General features: G+C 43.8%; 3 protein-coding genes across 3 annotated transcripts; 2 read left to right on the top strand and 1 right to left on the bottom strand.

The window, feature by feature from the left end:
* Positions 1-129: 129 nt before the first annotated feature.
* znf142 (zinc finger protein 142) lies at positions 130-7,947 on the bottom strand. Its single transcript, XM_070915191.1, has 7 exons — positions 7,905-7,947; positions 7,149-7,379; positions 5,903-6,727; positions 5,604-5,781; positions 2,237-5,201; positions 1,131-1,236; positions 130-840 (listed from the first exon to the last, which is right to left on the bottom strand). The coding sequence occupies exons 1-7, from the start codon at positions 7,945-7,947 to the stop codon at positions 311-313; spliced, it is 4,878 nt and encodes a 1,625-aa protein (XP_070771292.1). The 3' UTR covers positions 130-310.
* Positions 7,948-8,392: 445 nt separating this feature from the next.
* On the top strand, positions 8,393-11,980 carry bcs1l (BC1 (ubiquinol-cytochrome c reductase) synthesis-like). Its single transcript, XM_070914835.1, has 7 exons — positions 8,393-9,078; positions 9,230-9,369; positions 9,489-9,683; positions 10,061-10,124; positions 10,227-10,399; positions 10,571-10,688; positions 11,683-11,980. The coding sequence occupies exons 1-7, from the start codon at positions 8,759-8,761 to the stop codon at positions 11,933-11,935; spliced, it is 1,263 nt and encodes a 420-aa protein (XP_070770936.1). The 5' UTR covers positions 8,393-8,758; the 3' UTR covers positions 11,936-11,980.
* Positions 11,981-13,579: 1,599 nt separating this feature from the next.
* cyp27a1.1 (cytochrome P450, family 27, subfamily A, polypeptide 1.1) lies at positions 13,580-18,264 on the top strand. The gene is made up of 9 exons (XM_070914660.1): positions 13,580-13,798; positions 14,333-14,514; positions 15,224-15,423; positions 15,630-15,827; positions 16,186-16,349; positions 16,735-16,901; positions 17,092-17,173; positions 17,442-17,642; positions 18,133-18,264. Exons 1-9 carry the CDS (start codon positions 13,580-13,582, stop codon positions 18,262-18,264), a joined length of 1,545 nt encoding a protein of 514 aa, XP_070770761.1.
* Positions 18,265-19,542: the final 1,278 nt, after the last annotated feature.

Below are 19,542 nucleotides of genomic sequence, written 5' to 3'. Positions count from 1 at the left end.
CACCATGGAGTACAATTCAGTCAATCACAAACAATTTTGACTCATTCATGGTTCAAGTTCATTTATTAACTATATATAATATTTCTTTATCACAAGCATATATCAAAGCACTTACAGTAAAAACCTGGTTTCTTTTTCACAGAACACACGTTCACTTAATATGTACTGATGTGTTTCATTAACCTTTCACAGTCCAATAAAATCAAGTGGTCAAATGCAAATATTGGCAGATAAGTCACTGTTAACTTCCTGTTGGCAATGACAGCCATCTACAATCTGAATTGCCCACTGAATCTGTTGTGCCCTCTCTTCAGCGCTTTGTCTCACCGTCTCCCCCTCTTTGCACAACCTCTTGAACTACTTCCTGCACCTCGTCAGCCGTTCCTTCCTCCTCCTCCACTTCTGCTGCTCTCTCATCCAGCGTCCCCTGCAAGGCCTCCTTCAGGGTCAGGCTAACTGCTTCAGAGTCCCTCACCACCCCCTGCTCGACTGACATCTCTGGGTGGTGCCTCTGCAGATGCTTGACCACCTGGAACTTCTGCTTGGCTCTGTAGGAGCAGTGGCGACAGCAGAAAGGTTGCTGCTTGGTGTGCGAGAGGTAGTGATGCCGGAGACCTGCCGGCCACCGGAAGGCCTTGTGGCACAAGCCGCACGTGTATGGCCGGTCGTCACTGTGTTGACGCTGGTGGGTCCTCAGTATAAAAGTAGTCTTGAAGGCTTTGCCGCATTTCTCGCAGACATAAGGGCGAAGGTCGCAGTGCTGTGTGTCCCGGTGGGCACGGAGAGCGTCTGCTCTGTTAGTACGGTACTCACACTCATCACAGGCGTATGGCTTGTCCCCTGCAAAGGATGAATAAAGGTTTTCTTTTTCCCAGCATCATGCAATGAAAATATTCAAGCGAAGACAATATATGTTACTAATCTTGGGAGGTTTAGCTGAGGATGAATAATGATTTACAGAAATATCCTGCTTCACATTTATAACATGATAGCAGTTTTTGCAGCGAGAGATGCTGCAGGCAGAGGCTACTAGGCATTCAAGCCCAGAAAATCATGGTTCAATTACTCCACTAATCGTTAACCCAAGTATGACCAAGTATCATCAACATTTATGTCTTGCAGGTTGGTACCTGTGTGCTTGGTCATGTGGTACTTCAGCTGAGTCGCCCACTTGCATTTGTAGCCGCACTCTGGACAAAGGTACTTCTTCTCTTCTTGGTGAACCCTCATGTGAAGCTACGGTAGGATTTATTATAAAACACAGCAATATGAAAGAACATTGATCATTTTCATTATGCTGTAGTTTATGGAAATACAGTCAGTGTCATCTTATAGCAAACAACAGTTAAAGAAGTAGTTTGAAACACGCTTATTCGCTGTCTTACTTAAGTTAGATGAGAAGACCAATACCGCTCTCATGTCTGTCCACTACCGCAAGCAGCTGGTTAGCTTAGCAAAAAGACTGGAAACAGGGGGAAACAGCTAGCCAAGCTCTGTCTACAGATAACAAAATCCACCTACCAGCACCTCTAAAGTTATATTGTGTTTAATGTGCAATCATCTAAATGCAAAAATGACATGTTGTAGTTTTATGGGGGTTATGTGCTGGACTATTTCTTGGCCGGGCACAGTAAGTTCCCGGGGTTTCTGGCATATAACCCCACCATAAAACCACAATGTGTAATGGCAGATTAAACAAACAGTGTAGGGATTTCTAGTACAACACCTACTTCCAAGGTGCACAGAGAAGAGAGAAAGTCTGAACACGTCAAAAACTCCAGCAACTCTTGTAGTGTGAAGAAGAACTTTACTGGTCGACCGACACGTTTCGGCTCGTGGCCTTCATCAGGCTCAGGCTCAGATGTAACAAACAAGACATAACGTGCTAATTAGTGAGCTTTAGAGGTGCTGGTAGGCAGACTTTTTTACCGTTGGACACAGCTGTAAGGCTAGCTGTTTCCCCCGTTTCCAGTGTTTATGCTAAGCTAAGCTAACCATCTCCTGGCTGTAGCTTCATATTTGGGGGACAGACAGGAGAGTGGTATTGACCTTCTCATCTAAAAAATCTGACAATATACTGGCTGATATTCATTTTTTTTTGTATAAGTATCCTATCAAAGAATTGTGACATCAGAGATATGTGCCGACATTCTTGTGTGATGACCTAATTGTATCATGTTTTATATAAAAGAGCACTTTTAACTTTTATCTTACAAATAATAAACTTTGAGCTCACCTTCAGCCTGGACGGATCAGTGCAGGTGTAACTGCACTGCTCACAGCTGTAAGGCTTCTCCCCAGTGTGAATGCGAATGTGCCACGTGATCTTCTGCTTGTTCTGGGTTGAATACTCGCAGTCCGTGCATTTGTACAGACGCTTGCCTCCGTGGGAACGGAGGTGCTGCTCCAGCACCAGCTGATGCCGACAAGTAAACTGACAGGTGCTGCACTTGAGAGGCTTGTCCTCTGGAGATCCCTCCTCGTGTTCATTCAGAAGGTGTTGAGCTAATAGCTGCCTTGTTTTGGTAGCGAAGGGGCACAGCTGACAGTGATGTGCCAGGTGGGTTCTCTGGTGAATCTCAAGACTTTCCTTTGTCTCAAAAGACTCCTGGCAGGTGGTGCACTTCATCTGAGGGTGCTTGCTCTCTTGGTGGGTCCTCAGCGTGACCTCGCTGCTACATGTGTAGTCACACTGCTTACATGAGAAACAGACCTGGAGCTGGTGCACGCGCTTGCAGTGGTTTCTTAGTGCGACTTCTGAACTAAACTGAGAATCACAATGAGTGCAGGCATGGAGCAACTCCCCCGTGTGGCATCTCCGATTGTGCCGTCGCACATCGTCAAGCGTGTAGCCACTGAAGTCACAGAGAGAGCAGAAGTGTGTAGGCTGTTTGTCGTGGATGCGCATCTTGTGCTGACGCAATTTGGTCACAGTCCCAAAGGTCTTGTCGCACAGATCGCAGCTATGACGACCGATTCCTGTGTGAAGAGACTCGTGCTCCTCCAAGCGGTAGCGCCTTGCGGTGCTAAAAGGACAATATTGACAATGGTGAGGTCGTGCTCCTTTGTGTTTGAGCACAACATGTTGCGCCATGCATCGTTCTTGTTTACAGGTGTAGGTACAGAGCTGGCAATGCAAACGTTGCGCAACACCAGACTTTTTTTTGTTGTGGCCGTACAGGATGTGACGAGTCAAAGACATTTTAGATTTGGCTACAAATGAACACATGGTGCACTGGACTTCATCTGGCTTCAAGCAGCCTCTCTTTTCATGACTGTCTAACGCCCTTTTCTGATTGCACTTAAATGCACAGCTTGGACAAGAGAAGGTTTGATGTTTCTCAGAAACCTTCCCAGTTCTTTCATTGTGCTCTTCCACCAAGTCCTCCTTTTCTCTGACCGACTCGTTACCAGGCTCATCATCCACTTCTGAAATGATCTGCTTCTCTCTTTTCCTTGAGATTTTTCTGCAGGTTGAGAGGTGCCGTTCAACTGTTGCAAGCTTGACTGATGAAAAATTGCACAGTTTGCATTTGAATTTCCCATCTTTTTTAGTGTAAAAGGACTTCTGCAGTGGAACATTTCTCTGTTTGTTACTGGAAAATAATTGCTTTTTTTTAACTTTCAAAAGCTTTTTTGCCTGAATTTCGCTTTGCTGGTGTCCTGATTCACTAGATGTAAACGCCTTACAGACAAAGCCTTTACAGTTTGTTAAATGAGATGTACATTCTTCCTCTTTTTGCTGATGAGATTCACGATCATTAGAATTTGTGGAAATCCTATTTTGTGAAGATAGAAGCTCTCTCTGATTGTAATTTGTTCCCTCATCCAGTTGTTTGGATCCTTCCTGACCTACAGTAGAGTTGTCTTCTGTAGCCAAACATGTATTTGACATGCCTACAAATGTCCTTCTTTTTCGCGGAAGTGCAGGGCACTTCTTGGCTAGGTGGCTAACAAGGCCTCGCTTCTGTTTGAACTGAGCACCACAGGCCTGGCACTTGTGTCCCTTTATCCTACCATGGCACACAGCCTGGCAGTGGTACTTCAAAGTGGTCTCCTTACTGGTTACATAGGAGCACTTGTCACAGCGATAAACGTCTTTAGTTGGCACCACGAGCATCTGCACCCGTCCCTCCAAAACCATGGCCTCTGCTTGGTCCTTGTCGTGCTTCCTCATAGCTTTCAGACGGATCTCAGATTCTAATGGCTGCTTTCGCTCAGATGTTCCACCATCATTCACCACCTCAGGTGTTTGAGTCGGACACTCCCCAGGTTCAACTGGTTGACTTGTATTATTCAGGGGCTCATAGTTGTCATCAAAGTCACTTTGTTCACATTCTGCATCTGCCATAGCTACATCGTCTTCCTCTGATGAAGACGCAGAGAAGTCTGCCTTCTCTTGTGATATGTCAGACCCATTACTATTCAAATTGGATGAGCTTGGAGTTTGATTTGCACAATTTTCTTCTTCATTTTGCAAAGCGGGGGTTTGATAATCGGTGGTTGATAGTGTTGTTAAAACCAGAGTACAGTACTCCTCAGGACTGTTCACAGATGGAGGACTATCTGAAATGCCTTCGTTAACAACCTCTTGAGAAACAACATCAAAACCATCCACAGAATCCACTGTTTGTGAACCAGCTACAGTTTCTTTGTCTCTTGGTTCTCGGTGATCTGCTGAGCCAAGAACATCAGATTGTTCTCTTTGAGATGGTGGCGGTCCTTCAGAAGTGGACTGTTCAGGCTGCTCATGAGTCGGTGACGGCTTATTGTAAAAATCCTGCCAGAACTCAGTTGAGTTCCTCTCCTTCTCCTTTGCAGCGTAGTTCTCTAACCATGCTTTGTCTCCAGGTACGTACCCATGAGCTTTCCTCTTGTGCAGGAAGAGGCTGATGCTACTGAAAGAGGAATAGAAGCAGAGGGCACACCGAAACTCTTTCAGCTTGGTATGTTTGCAGTTCTCGTGGTTTTGGAGGGCTTGTCTGTAGCAGGTAGTGTATGTGCAGTATTTGCACTTATAGACAGATGGCTGTTTCTCCTCTCCAGAATGTTTTGCCAACATGTGATTGCGAAGCTCATATTTACGCTTGCAGGCATAAGCACAGATCTCACACATGAGTGATTTGGCCTGATGTCGTAATTTGTGGCTATTTAGCTGGTCCATGCGGTGGCAGCGATAGGAGCACTGATCACAACGATACCTAGAAGAGGAGACAGGATGTTTAGTCGTTGCAGTGATTAGTCATTGCATGTCATGTGGGCATGGGAGGGTGCCATGAGTAAAAAAAAATGACTATGCCAAAAATGTCATGGTTAAAAAATGTTTGGGAAGCTCTTGAGTAGATGAACCTGCTTTGGATGAACACTTCAACAGGTATTTTAATGATTCAGGCTGAATAGACCTCCACTTGGCCTGCAGGGAGTTATAAGATGTTACTACATATAACATGCTAATAGGAGGCTAAACTGAATTACAGCATGCAGCACATAGCTGAGAACACATCATCGTTTCTTGATAATTCTGTGTGCACCCAGCAGTGCCGTAACAACACCAAGATAAAAACATAACCAACGGTTGTATGAGAAACTACTGAGATATCTACCTGAGGTCTCCAGCATGTTTCCTCATATGGACATTCAGGTAGTGTTTCCATTTAGTGACGTATCCACATTCAGCACACATAAAGTTCTTGTCGTCTGAGTGAGTGAGCATGTGTTTAGAGAGGTAGGACTCATCTCGGCACCTGAAGTCACACAGGCTGCACTTGTGGGGCTTCTCACCTATGACAGAAAGGAAGAATAAATCAGGAGATGTGGCGCCAAAAGTAGTTGCTCCTTACAACAGCTACACAAACAACAAACTGAAGACCATTAGAACATTAAACATCTGTTCCCTCCTCACCACTGTGCATCAACATGTGTCGCTTCAAGCCACGTTTATGCGAGGTCACGTAGCTGCACTGAGAGCAGCGATGGATCTTCTCGTTGGCGTGCAAATGTCCGATGTGCCGCTCAAACTCCACAGGGTTAAATGTGACGAAGGAGCAAAAGTCACAGCAAAGCTGGTCATTTCCAGGGTGACCGTGCCGCTGGTGCTGGAGGAAGACGGTCTTATTGGAGCAAGAGAAATCACACTGCGAGCAGTGGTAGGCGAGGTGTGTCCGATAATGAGCCTCCATGTCTGTCTGCCTTTGAAAGACGGCACCACAGGCGTGATGACGACATTCTACAGCCCTGACCCCGTGCTCTTCGGCAGTGTGTTTGACAAGTTCTTTGCGCAAAGAGCTCTGGAAAGAACAACCCTCTTGGAAGCAGGCCACCGGCTTGCTGTCTGAAAGGATGTTGTGCGTCTTCATGTGAGCCTTCAGCGACCTGCTCTGGCGAAAGCTTTGGCCGCAGGTGGGGCAAGGGTAGCTGCGACCGTTTACGGCATCTTCTGCCTCATCGGCGTGCACGCTGGCAAGGTGGCGGCGGATAGCGTTGCGCTCCACGGCAGAATACTCGCACAGGTGGCAATGGTGAAGCTTCTCACCCGCCTCACGGAGTCTATGTATGCGTAGCTTGCTCTTGCTGGTGAAGTAACGCTTGCAGGTGGGACACTGAAGACTGGGGTCGGGAAAATGTAAATGGAGGTGCTCCTGCAGGTGGGAGCGCATCTTGAAGCAGCGCCGACACTTGGGGCAGGTGTGGGTGCGATAGATGTGCTCTGATCCCTCTGCAAGGTACTCTGATGGACAGGAACATATGAAATTCATTTTGAACAGTTTATTTTCCATTGTTACAAATATTTAAACCAGAATAAAACATTTTTGTTCTTTATCACACTGCTTTCTCCTGGTGGATCCTGGTGTTTCTTGGTGCCGTCAGACTCTTTAGTCACCCCTGTTGTCAGTGGACTAAAACAACTACTGTGTTATAACCTAATAGGCTTTTTTCCCCATAAGACATTTGACATGTCATAGTAGGAAAGGCACAAGTGTTAATAACAAAACGAATGTTTGCCAATTTAATGTATCTTATTGTCCCATAAAGTGAAAACATTATTGAGGCATGTTTACTTTTGCTTTGATTATCATTTTTGGGGGTCTTGCATGGCTTCTCTGTGCTTTGTTATCTAGAACCCACCAATCAGATGGGCACATACATACCTTTAGATGGCAGTCGTGCAGCATCCACTGCTGAAGAAGGTTTGTCTCTTTCCACTGCCTTTCTCACTCTTTTAATATTGTGCCTTTCCCTCTCGAGCTGCTCCTCATTCCCATCTCCTGGCACTGATGATGCATGAGCTGGGTTGGATATCAGTTTTCTTTTTGGCCTGCCGGACACCTGAGGCTGCTGGCTTCCATTAGTGCATACAGCTGTGGCTGCAGCCTGGTTCTCTACGAACAGATGTGCCAAAAATGTTAATGTAAGATCTACTTATGATCGCCAACAAAATCATACCTGTGCTCCTTTTGAAAGCAGAACACAGGTTTAACGGAGAGACAGACAAGATTTCTTAATTGGGAACTGTGAGGATGGTGAGCTCTTGTCTAATGAGGTTGGGTTTGGGTGGTGGTTTTCAAAGAGACTATTTGTTCTGTAGAAAGTAGAAACCTGTACACATTGTGTATTTTGTGTGAATTTTCTTCATCCCTTTACAACTGTACCACAAAGTAAATTCCATTCACCTCCATTGTACATGTGCAGTGTGAACATTATTAGGCCTCCTATCTGTCGCCTTATTTTCTATTAACCAAGTGATTAGATAAAGAATGCATTTATGTTAATAAGGCTACCGTGAGCTCACAATGTCACACCTGAGGATTTAAATAATGAATGAGCTCCGACAAGGTGTGATTTGGATGTGAGAAGGCGGAGGTTAACGTTCATTAAGCCACAGTACAAACTGGATTTCAACCTACTGCCTGGGTTTCCGAGGTCCATTCTATCTGAAACACAGAACATCAACAATTGTCAGTTTAACAGCGTTCAACCGGTAAAATCCATCCTGACTGCTTGTTACTTGGAGGGCTATGTTAAGTCAAGTGATCGTAGCCGAAGTTTCACTTACTTTTTATGATGATAGAAACTGCTGTTAATACGCTAACAACATCGCTGTTAACGCTAGCTGAGCTACAGTTAGCTTCTTGATGGTTCTTGGTCGCAAACTGTTCCAAGTCTCGCTTCCTGCTCGCAGATAATGTCGTTGTCGCGGTCTGTATGGTCTACGGTAAAATATTCACGCTATATTATCCGCCAAAATATTTCTCTGAGTTAGTTGTCATCAAAATTGTGTTAATATAACGCTGATGGGGAAGCGGAACGAACGTTTGTGGGCGGGCGAACAGTCGGAATTGTATTTGTCAAACACAGGAAGTGAAGTAGAGGTCGCTGCCGCTACTGCACCACATCCATACGCTGCACGCATGGGGACTTTAGTTGGCTAAAATCAGTGCTATTTTCAAATAAACGGTATACACTGGAAACGACGATAGCCTCCAAGATGGCGCTGTGAGATGAAGAAGGCAAGCCAGTGGGATGACGTTATTTGCTAATTATTTAACATGGCCGGATGTATTTAGAAACTAGCAGCAACTGTCATTGGATTCCCAGCTTGGCAGCAGGTCCTCAGCTGCTTACGGATCATACGTTTCCAAACAGTCTGGACTGTCACACAGATCAAATGCCTGTGCACTCTGTGAGTAGGTCTGTGTCTACAAAGTGTTAGACCAACCAGATAGTCTCATTCCACTGGGGGTGTGCAGGTATCAGCAACATGCCCCTGTCAGACTTTCTGGATGGCCTGAAGGACAACCCATACTTTGGGGCTGGGTTTGGACTGGTTGGGGTCGGGACAGCGCTTGCAGTGGCCAGGAAAAGCGCCCAGGTGGGAATGATCTTCTTCCGCAGGAACTACATGATCACCCTGGAGGTCCCTAGCAGGGATAAGAGCTACCACTGGCTGCTGAGCTGGATCACCAAGCACGCCCGGCACACTCAGCACCTGAGCGTGGAGACCTCCTACCTGGCACACGAGAGTGGAAGGGTTCACACGCAGTTTGACTTCCACCCGAGCCCTGGGAACCACATCATCTGGTCAGAAGAGTTCTCTAAATACACTTCTTTAAATCCAGTTCAGCCTGGTACCAAAATACTTTTAAAGCTACATTTATGAATCTGCTCGACAAATACCGCTCTCTCTGTCCACAGTACAACCTCTGACACTGTCATCCATTGTGGTCTGCAGGTATGGGAGGAAGTGGATCAGGGTGGAGAGGACCAGAGAGAAGCAGATGGTGGATCTGCACACCGGGACCCCGTGGGAGTCTGTAACCTTCACTGCTTTAGGCAGGGACAGACAAATCTTCTTTAATATCTTACAAGAAGGTAAAGTTTTACTCAGGTCTACATCATGTATCTGACATGTACATATCTCACAGAGGCTTGACTTGTGTCTCTTTACCCTTCAGAGGTCATTTAGTGCGGTTGTCAATCATGTTTTGCAGCAAGAGAATTAGCCCTGAAGCAGGAAGAGGGACGGACAGTGATGTACACAGCCATGGGTGGCGAGTGGAGGCCCTTCGGGTTTCCACGGCGACGCAGACCCCTCAGCTCTGTGGTCCTGGAGACGGGCGTGGCCGAAAGGATCGTAGATGATGTGAAGGAGTTCATTGGAAACCCCAAGTGGTACACAGACAGAGGTAGGATATACTGGTGTTAGCCAAGAGCACAAACTCAGTTTATGGAGTTTGTGTGAGTGTTTTATTTGTATATTGCCTGGTTGTATAATTCATGTTTTCGTGTCATGATGGCTGTTGTTGTGAAGTGTTGTGCCTGCAAGCAGTCTTTCTTGTTGGTGCATTCAATGAAACTCAATGAATGAGAATTGCGAGAGGCAGTTGCCCCCAAGGTTTGGAGTCATGTGCTAGTGCAGTTTCCTACATGCACTTGAATGCATCAACTCAGCAGAATTTCTAAAGCAGTTCCTGCACAGTACCAGGGGTCAATAATGTACTTTTTAAAGTAAACAAAAACAGAAAAATTCATGTAGTATGACTGTTTATTTTTGTCCCTGCAGGGATCCCGTACAGAAGAGGATATCTGCTGTATGGTCCCCCAGGATGTGGAAAAAGCAGCTTTATGTGAGTGTGCTTCCTACCCTTCCTGTTTAGAATCTGTGGGATTGAAAGACAGACTAGAGACACTTGTATTTAACTTCATCTTTGTGACTCAATATATTTCAGCACGGCACTGGCAGGCGAGCTGGGCTACAGCATCTGTCTGATGAGTCTGAGTGACCGAACTCTTTCAGACGACCGTCTGAACCACCTCCTGAGCGTGGCGCCGCAGCAAAGCATCATACTGTTGGAGGATGTAGATGCAGCCTTTGTCAGCCGGGACCTGCTTCCCACAGAGAGTGAGTAGCGGGGAACGTTCATTCATGAGATATTTGAATGTAGAAGGTGTAGAAGAGGTAGAACTAACTACTGTGGTAACTTGTAAAGCTGTGGCTGTTCAGACAGACTGTCTTTGTGTTTCATTCTGTTCTAAGGGTGACTTTCAAATCCCTTTTGTCTTTGCCTCGCAGACCCTCTGGCCTTCCAGGGAATGGGAAGACTGACTTTTAGTGGCCTGCTTAATTCTCTGGACGGAGTGGCTTCGTCTGAGGCCAGAATAGTTTTTATGACCACCAACTTCATTGACAGGTACTGTTGGAAGAGAATGTGTTAATACAGTACTCACGACACGTGTTATTGTACAAGCAAACATCTTCGGCTGAAATAAAAAGAGAGAGAGCAAAATTAAAATCAAATAGCAGAGAAAATAATTTTTAAATGCAAGTATACCTTGGGTTTTTGTTTTTTTGTTGCTAATCTTAGTGACCATGATGTGACATTATATTTGGTTAACGAAAAATACTGGATGTCAGGAAAATACTACAGAGACTATAAACTGAGTTAACTAAAACTTCAAAGGAGGTGAGTTCTAATAAACATAACTAAATGAAAACAAAAACTTGCATACACAAAACTATGTGTAATGTGAAAGATGTCACTCGTAGTGATAAACCCACAGAGAATTATCACCCAACTCTTCTCTACGGAGCGTTTTTGTTTATTTTGGGACTTTGTTCTGGTTTTCCAGCACACAAACACTGCTCTTATGAATGCTGTTTCCAGCCACAGCAGCTGGTTTCTGTAAAAACACTCTCATAAAGCCAAAGTATGCTACCTGCCTGGCACCAAAAATGGCGACTAGCTGGTGAACATAGTGGAGCATTTAGCAGCTGAAGAGACGGACACGGTTTTCTCAGGAGTTGATGGAGACCAAAAAACAGCTAAAAGGAGACAAAATGTGGTACTAGCGTGAATGCTAATGTTGCTCTGTTTCTGCTGGATGTGTAAACAAGCAACAGTTTGCAACTCGTTTGCCATAAGAACTTCATAAGGTGATAATATATCAATGTTGTGTTTTCAGCTTGTTATGCTGCCCCTTGTGGCCAAAAAATCAAGTAATGCAGCTTTAAAAATATTTAAACTAATTTGAAGTTAAAGTAAAATATAAACTATAATTCAAACTATTAATACCTTAATTAGATGGTCATTACAACCTGCTTCATGGCTGCCTAAATGTGCTTACCTACATGGAGGAGTTTCAGTGACATTAACTGCCAGTCTTGCTTGTAATCTCTGCACACAGGTTAGACGCTGCCTTGATCCGACCCGGCCGTGTGGATCTGAAGCATTACATTGGGCACTGCACTCACTGGCAGCTTACGCAGATGTTCCGGCGGTTCTACCCAGACGAGCCTGCCTCTGAAGCAGAGCGCTTTGCGGAGTGCGCGTTGGCCACCCAGTCTGAGGTCAGCGCTGCCCAGGTGCAAGGACACTTTCTGCTGCACAAAATGGACCCCGCCGGATCTATAGACAATGTTGCCCAAATCAAAGAATGACAGAACCGGAAGGTGTTTGGAGATCATTGAATAAAGAGAAACGTGTGAAACAATAGTAAATTGTTTTCCAGTTGAAGTTGCGGTATTAATGAGACGGATGTGCATTGATGCCATAGACTCTACATGCAGTTTTGATACCAAATAGAAAAGTTTCTGCTTAGTTCATTCTATCAAGTGAAAGGCACATCCTCCACATCTTGGACTTTTATGTTTGGCAGCAGTAGAGTAGAGCTATGTAAAGAACTTTATTCACCCTGAAAACATGCAAAACACACAAAGCATGCATTGATTAGAATGTTTTTCTCATCTGCAACCAGAAGACCATGGTCCTTTGTGCACATGCCTGGTTTTCAAGGCACATTCCACCATCCACATGTCACCCAGCACAGGAACAAGGTCCTGCTACAACATTGGCAGGTCTTTTAATGCACCGACTAACATGTGACAACAGCTAAATCTGAGCTGTTAGTGTTGTCTGATGCTGTTCATAGTTTGTGTGATCAGTGAACACAAATAAGAAAACTGCCTCTTTTTCACCATTGGTCAAATACAACGGCATACTGTATTGAGTCAAGAATGTATTTTTCTTTATTCATACAGGGTAGGTTGGTTAAGTGTACATAAATAACAGAAAACTGGCAGTAAACAACGTACAGGCTTCTGTAGATACCTCTCCTATAAGGTAGGGGCCATATTTTAGGTGCTGTTGGTTCAGGGCTCATCTTATCTGCTTTCAACTGCTTTTATCTCTTTCTCTGCTACTCCCTACTCTGCTTAAACTGAAACTGAACTTCAACTTCTTTTGCCACTTCCATGTGAACTGCAACATGAACTGTTTCAGGATTTCGACAATTTTACATGTTTCTTCTGCAAAATTTTAGCAACAAGCACATACACTTTTTTTCAGAAAATGTAGCCTTTTCTGGTTGTTACTATTACTCTAAGGCCAGAAACCCACAAGTACAGTAAGTATAGGACTACAAGACCACAGTGCTTTCCTGGATGTGTACTGTGGGAATACCACTCATGTCTACATTTATTTATGTAGCACTTATCAAAGCAAAAGGTACAACCTGCTTTCCAAGAAGAAGAAGTAGGTGCACAGCCCAAAAATAACATATTCAAGAGAAAGTGTGAAAACAAATATTTTGAGAGGCTTTCTAATAATGTGCATTCTGACTCGAAAAGCAACACGCTTTACTATTTACTGCGTAGCTGAATCCCTTGTTTTAGCTCTATAGCTTTATATGTGAGCTAATGTATCATCATGGATCTCCATTATTTATATTCTCTACAATCTCTTTTTATTGGGAACATTAACTTGTGTTTTAGTGGTTTCTTTTGATGGTATTCTTTTTAATTCTATAAATGAAAGAATACTATTACCGTACATTTAGGGATGTATTATTTCTCAGAATTACACTGTTTATTTTACTTACCCAGCACACTGAAAATGGCTTTTCAGCTATTTAATTATGCACTACGGATGTATTGGTGGAATGGCCCTTTATGGCCCTTGGTCCTGGTTGATTCTTGAGAGCTGTGCTAGAAGGGTTAAACATTCTGTGAGGCATGGCCCCTCCCTGCTCAGCTAGTCTCTTATATGTAACAGGAGCCCCTTGTATTTGCTGTTCCACCCTCATCATGGCTGCATGGCTGTCCCGGAGTGTGATGTGTAGGAATGGCAGCTGGCTGCTGCCGTGGCCTATCTCCGTGGCCCGGGTCTGCTCCAGGGGGATGGGGAGCGCGTCTGCCTTCCAGGAAAAGCCTCGGACAGTGGAGGACCTCCCTCAAGTCAGCGTTCTGGAGATGATTTACAGATTGGTGTTTCAGGGTTACGTTAACCGAATGCATGAGCTACAGGTACGTCAGGCTGCAGCTCTGCATGGTCTCTGGGTGACACACACACATTCAGCAGGTCTGATCTGATGCATGATTGTTTTGCATCTAAAAATGTTGCATGCTTTCTGACCTGCTGACAGTTTTGATCATGTATTGGAGTTAAACTAGGGTGTTTTATGAGTGACGATGCATAACAGAACATGTCAGACTGGTTGCATCACCTTTGTTTCCATAGTAACCCTCCAGATAACAAAAGCTAGTCTCAGCTGACTCCCACAGAGGAGAGGATTATTCTCCCTCTCTTCTGGGCTACTTTCTGTGAGGTGAACAGAATTCACTCACACCTGTGATACCTGTTTTTTTTTGGTACATTTGACCGACGGGACGAACATTCAAACTTTGTTGATTTTAACATTAATTTAAGTTAAAGGCCATTATGGAGCAGCAGTTCAAGTGTGTTATATTTCTTCTTCCTGCCTCATGCCTCGTGACGTTCCTCACACACAGGTTTCTCTGTTAACTCATCTGTCTTGCATTCACTTTGCCTACTGTCAGATCTATGAGAAGCAGCTGTACGGGCCCATATACAGAGACGCACTGAAGGCAGTGTCCGTGAACACTCCAAAGCTGCTGGAGGAAGTTCTGAGGAACGATGAGAAGTTCCCCTGCCGAGGAGACATGTCCCTTTGGAAAGACTATCGCGATATGAGAGGATTCGGCTATGGACCTTTCACAGAGTAAGACAGCCAAATAATAGCGTGCACAGCAGAGCTCCATTCTCCTTGGAATAACTTGTGAAACTACTTAAATGAGGTCAAAGTTCTGTCATGTGAGTGGGGTGGCTTGATCGAGACCAGCTGATGTTAAAGGGATTGCTCTCAGACTGGAAGGTTGATATTTAAATCCCTAACAGTCTTTGCCAATCGGGTTGGGTTAAGTGGACAAATACATTTAATACATTAACGCATTTTTAATTATGTATCTGAAGTCAACTGTATTGCGGGGAACTAGAGCCTGACGGATAAGTCGGCTGGGCTGGTAACAGCGGATATGTTACCTGTAAGCAGAAACCATTAGTTGAGCTTCGCGTGACGGCTGGAAACAGGGAAACAGCTAGTGTGGCTCTGTCCAAAGGTAACAGTCTGCCTTCCAGCACCTCGAAAGCTCACCAATTACTGACTAACCAAAGCTGTTTAATTCTTCTGTTGGTGATGTGCATTCTTGCTCTGGTGGTCTTCATCAATATAAGGGGTCAGGAGATGGAGACTGGACTTTTGGCATTCACGTCACACACACACACACACACACACACACACACACACACACACACACACACACACACAGGGGTGAAAGCAAATCTCACATGTTTGGAAACCTAAAGCATGAAAAGAGAAGATTTCTCAGCTTTGTCTTTGTTCATCATTGTGACCCTATTTCTCCTTCGAGGGAGGGGGAGAAGTGGTACAACCTGAGGGTGGTGCTGAACAAACGCATGTTGCATCCGAAGGACTCTGCACAGTATGGTGACGTTATCAGTGACGTGGTTACAGACTTCATGAAGAGGATCTGCTACCTGCGTCAGTGCAGCCCCACAGGAGATGTGGTCAACAATGTGGCCAATGAGCTCTATCGTTTCTCACTAGAGGGTACGTAGAAAACCGGAAAGATGGTTAAAACTGCACACAGGTAGTGCCAAGTGCAGAATCAAGTGCATTATGCATGTTTATTTATATCCTATGCATTGATTAAAATGAATAGTAATGTTATGTGTGTGCATTTTTGAATTAAATATTGAAATTTTAAACAATACGGTTTCCTTTTCCTATCGTAAATCTTAACCTTTGCCACTCAGGTATTGCCTCCATACTCTTTGAGACAAGGCTTGGGTGTCTGGAAAGGAAGATCCCTGCAGGCACACAAGACTTCATCAACGCCATAGACCAGATGTTCTCCAACAGCATGGCTGTGGTGCTGATGCCCAAGTGGAGCCGCAGTCTGCTGCCCTACTGGGGGCGCTACGTTGCAGGCTGGGAGGGCATCTTCAGCTTTGGTGAGTCGCAAACTGAGTGACAGCTGAGGTGTTAGCTGGGTTGTAGCTTAAACCTGAGTCTTTATTTTCTTTGTTGTGAGTCTGCCACTACCATTAGTGCTATGACACACTTTTAAGAGACAGACTGACAGAAGAGAGTTAATATTGAAGTTTAGAGTTTAGAGGCTAATGTTGTTACTGTTGGACAGAGCTGTTTCCAGTCTTTATGCTAAGCTAAGTCCCTGCTAGATGGGTTTAGGTTTTTAGTGCACAGAGAGCAAGAAATTGAATAAGCATAATAATTGTTGTATTTTTATATTTTTAGGGTTATTTCTGTGAAAACTAAAATGAAACACTTCCATTTCTGCACTTATTTTAGCTAAAGAGTTGATCGACAAGAAGATGGAGGTCATTCAGCAGCGTGTGGACAACAACCAGGATGTGGAGGGTGAATACCTAACATACCTCCTCTCAAAAACTCAGATGAGCACCAAAGATGTTTATGGCAGCATCGCTGAGCTTCTATTAGCTGGAGTAGACACGGTAAATATACGCTGATGCTATACCAATCCCTACAGAATGTTTTTCCTTTTTCTTTTTCAAGCTTACCTCCAGAGTCAAGCCAGGTTTTTACGGTCCACCATGTCCACTAAAAGAGTTGTGGTGTTGTGGGGGCTCACGCGACTGTGGTACACACTGTTAAATCACTGTCTTGGGTTTGGATGTGGCATGTTACGTCACTCATATTGTAAGTAAGAATAAGAAGGTGAAAACGCCACAAGAAATCTCCACCAAAAACACCTGCTCACCTTAGCCTGAATATCCTACATCCCATGCTATTTCTGGTTTATTATAAACAGAATTCTGAAAATTCATTATCTTGAAATGTAAGCTGGGCTGACATGACATTTTTTGTTGTTGTTGTCAGACCTCCAACACTGTCTTGTGGAGTCTGCACCTGCTGTCCATGTACCCTCAAATCCAGGACATACTTTATAAAGAAGTGTCCACATCGGTACCAACAGACCAGATACCCTCCGCTGCGGAGGTCACTCGGATGCCGTATTTAAAGGCTGTTATTAAGGAAACACTGAGGTGAGGCTGGTTGGAGAGGTTATAGTGTCATGATGGCTGGTGTTCAGCTTCCACAGAGGCCATCAATGATGTAAAAACATGTACAAACATGATACTGGGAAGGTGATCTAGATTTAAGGCTCCACTTTTTTTCTGTATCATAAAATTTCACACATTGTCTGTCTCTAAATGATTCCTTTTTGTTTTGCAGGATGTACCCTGTAGTTGCTGTGAATGCAAGGGTCATTGCAGCAAGGGATGTTGCTATTGGTGGTTACCAATTTCCAGAGAAAGTGGGTCTGCCTTTTTATCATTATTAGACTTTTTGCACTTGTTTTGTGTGTACTTGTTTTTTATAACTTCATTATATTGCAAAGAGAAACCCCTGTAATGTTTAGTAGAAGAGGTTTGCTACTGATTATAATGCAATTAAAAGTCAGAGCATTGTCTTATAAAACTTTAAGAAATGGCCTGTTAAAACCTCAGCAACAAAACACACTTTGGATTAGGGTTTCATATCAGATCAGGGTTTATGTATTTTATGTCTTGTTGGTTCTCCAGACCTCTTTCACCTTTTGCCACTATGCCATCAGTCATGATGAGGAAGCATTCCCAGAGCCGTTCACATTTAAACCGGAGAGGTGGCTCCGCGGCGGCCGAGAGAAGCCAAACCCCTTTGGCTCCATCCCGTTTGGCTTTGGAGTGAGAGGCTGTGTCGGTCGCCGGATTGCTGAGCTTGAGATGTATATGATTCTGTTTCGGGTAAGTGACAAGTGGGAAAACCCCCTTGCAACATCTACTGAATACACATGATTTGATCTAAAACCCGATGCTATCAAACAACAATGAAACACTGCTTTGAAACCAGATGTTGGAGGACAGTGATGAAGTCCGAGTTCCCAATCACACAAATGAAAGATTTTATGATAAAAATATGACATTATTCCTGTTAAAGCCCCTGAAACCTTGCACATTGCCCAAAGAGTTGGGTGATAATTCTCTGTTGTTTCATCACTACAAGTTCACACAGTCATTTTAACCATTGTTAATGTGAAAATATTGTTCAGTGCGGCTTTAAAGTTAAAAGAAGATGGCCATCGCTGCCAGCAACACCTAAGCAAGTGAATCTCATGGGCAGAAATCTCACTGAAAATGATAACAGGTTTCTGTGTGATTAATGTAAAAACTAGGAGGCCAATGTGTTGGCCGACAAAGTGACTTCTGTAACTCCATATTTTTCTTTTTCCTCCAGCTAATCAGGCAGTTTGAAATCAAACCAGACCCCACGATGGGAGAGTTAAAATGCATCAGCCGCACTGTTCTGATAGCAGGCCAGCCACTAACCCTACACTTTGTGGACAGAGGATGTGAAAACGCAGCTTGATTTGCTTTCGCAGACTGGTTTGAATGCAAATGTTGCATATGAATGAAAAATGTTCAAGAACATCTGATGGTTTGAAACCTTTTTAGCAAATGTAAATATAAAAGTCACATTTTTAAGCTTATATGTATTTTCTTTTAAAAAATGTCATGTGCAAATAAAAACACCTGAGGGACCACTGAGCCCACTCTGAAAAGCTAGCAGTGTCATAAAGATGACATAACAAGTGGTCATTGCTCACACTGCAATGAGATAAGAAATGAGAAAACAGAGTAATAATGTGTCCTTTTCCCGGACACTTACTTTTTATGAAATGGTCTTTGTCGTTCAACAAAGTGGATGAAGAGTCATCCGTACGGAAGCCTTGAGAGGCAAGTGAGAAAATACATTATCTGGTGACCAACTTTGTATTGTATGTCTGATCTAAATTGTTTCCTCTTGTATTTATGACTTAAAAACAGGTGTTTGTTATTGTGCTACTCATTTCTGCCAAAAGTGGCTTAAGAGCACCACTAGCCCATGTTCCAAACAGGACTACAAGCATTCATGTTTTCCTCCAGGTGAGTTTTAATTTCTCCATATTTCCTGAAATCCCTCCTGCTATTTATCCTGTCAAAAAGTTTTTTCTTTTCACCTGTTCTTAAGTCATAAACACTGGAGAGAAAACAATCCAGATCGTACTTAGAAAATGGATCACCAGAATATTTGTTTTCTCACTTGCCTCTCAGGGCTTCCGTACATCGGAGCTTCTACTTGTAATAAAGAGTAAAATAATATTTCGTAATCAGTATTTTGCTGTTTTCGCCTTGTACCTGGCTCACTTCTTGTAAAATCAAAGTAGGCACTGCATTTCATGGCACAATAATCATTCACAAGACTTTCAAAATGGAGGCATGGATCTATTTAAAGCTTTTGAATTGTGTAGTCATTGTCTATGTGTGAACTGAAGGTGAATCAACTCCAGCCTTTCACAGCAAATTCAATATGTCAGATGTCACAATAAAGCCTTGTATCTTTTGTATTCATTGCATAACACACGTACACTGCTGCACTTAAATAAAGACGCTGAATGAATTAAATCAGTAATTTGATGCATCTGTGGTGCAATATTTTGGATTTTTAACTACAACTTTGTGAAACTGTAAATGACTCGAGAGGCGAGTCTTGTTCAGCTACACATAGAACTTATGAGGAATGTTGCTCACTAGAAACTGTATCTCTCCACTCATACTTACAGTTTAAAGATGATGGATAACACCCTCGTGTAAGCTAACATGCCCA

The sequence above is a fragment of the Enoplosus armatus genome, chromosome 11 (assembly GCF_043641665.1).
Source record: "Enoplosus armatus isolate fEnoArm2 chromosome 11, fEnoArm2.hap1, whole genome shotgun sequence".
Taxonomy (NCBI): domain Eukaryota; kingdom Metazoa; phylum Chordata; class Actinopteri; order Centrarchiformes; family Enoplosidae; genus Enoplosus; species Enoplosus armatus.
The sequence above is the reverse complement of the archived record's forward strand: the minus strand, read 5'-3'. Positions and strand labels throughout refer to the sequence as shown.

Excerpts from the sequence above, each read along its gene's own strand:
- znf142 (XM_070915191.1), bottom strand. The coding sequence starts at position 7,947 with ATGTTCTGTGTTTCAGATAGAATGGACCTCGGAAACCCAGGCA. Across the intron at positions 7,380-7,904 it reads GGACCTCGGAAACCCAGGCA|AGAACCAGGCTGCAGCCACA; the intron begins GTAGGTTGAAAT and ends ATCTGTTCGTAG. Across the intron at positions 5,202-5,603 it reads AAACATGCTGGAGACCTCAG|GTATCGTTGTGATCAGTGCT; the intron begins GTAGATATCTCA and ends CTCCTCTTCTAG.
- bcs1l (XM_070914835.1), top strand. The coding sequence starts at position 8,759 with ATGCCCCTGTCAGACTTTCTGGATGGCCTGAAGGACAACCCATACTTT. Across the intron at positions 10,400-10,570 it reads GGACCTGCTTCCCACAGAGA|ACCCTCTGGCCTTCCAGGGA; the intron begins GTGAGTAGCGGG and ends TTTGCCTCGCAG. Across the intron at positions 10,689-11,682 it reads ACCACCAACTTCATTGACAG|GTTAGACGCTGCCTTGATCC; the intron begins GTACTGTTGGAA and ends CTCTGCACACAG.
- cyp27a1.1 (XM_070914660.1), top strand. The coding sequence starts at position 13,580 with ATGGCTGCATGGCTGTCCCGGAGTGTGATGTGTAGGAATGGCAGCTGG. Across the intron at positions 15,424-15,629 it reads CTATCGTTTCTCACTAGAGG|GTATTGCCTCCATACTCTTT; the intron begins GTACGTAGAAAA and ends TTTGCCACTCAG. Across the intron at positions 17,643-18,132 it reads TGTATATGATTCTGTTTCGG|CTAATCAGGCAGTTTGAAAT; the intron begins GTAAGTGACAAG and ends TTTTTCCTCCAG.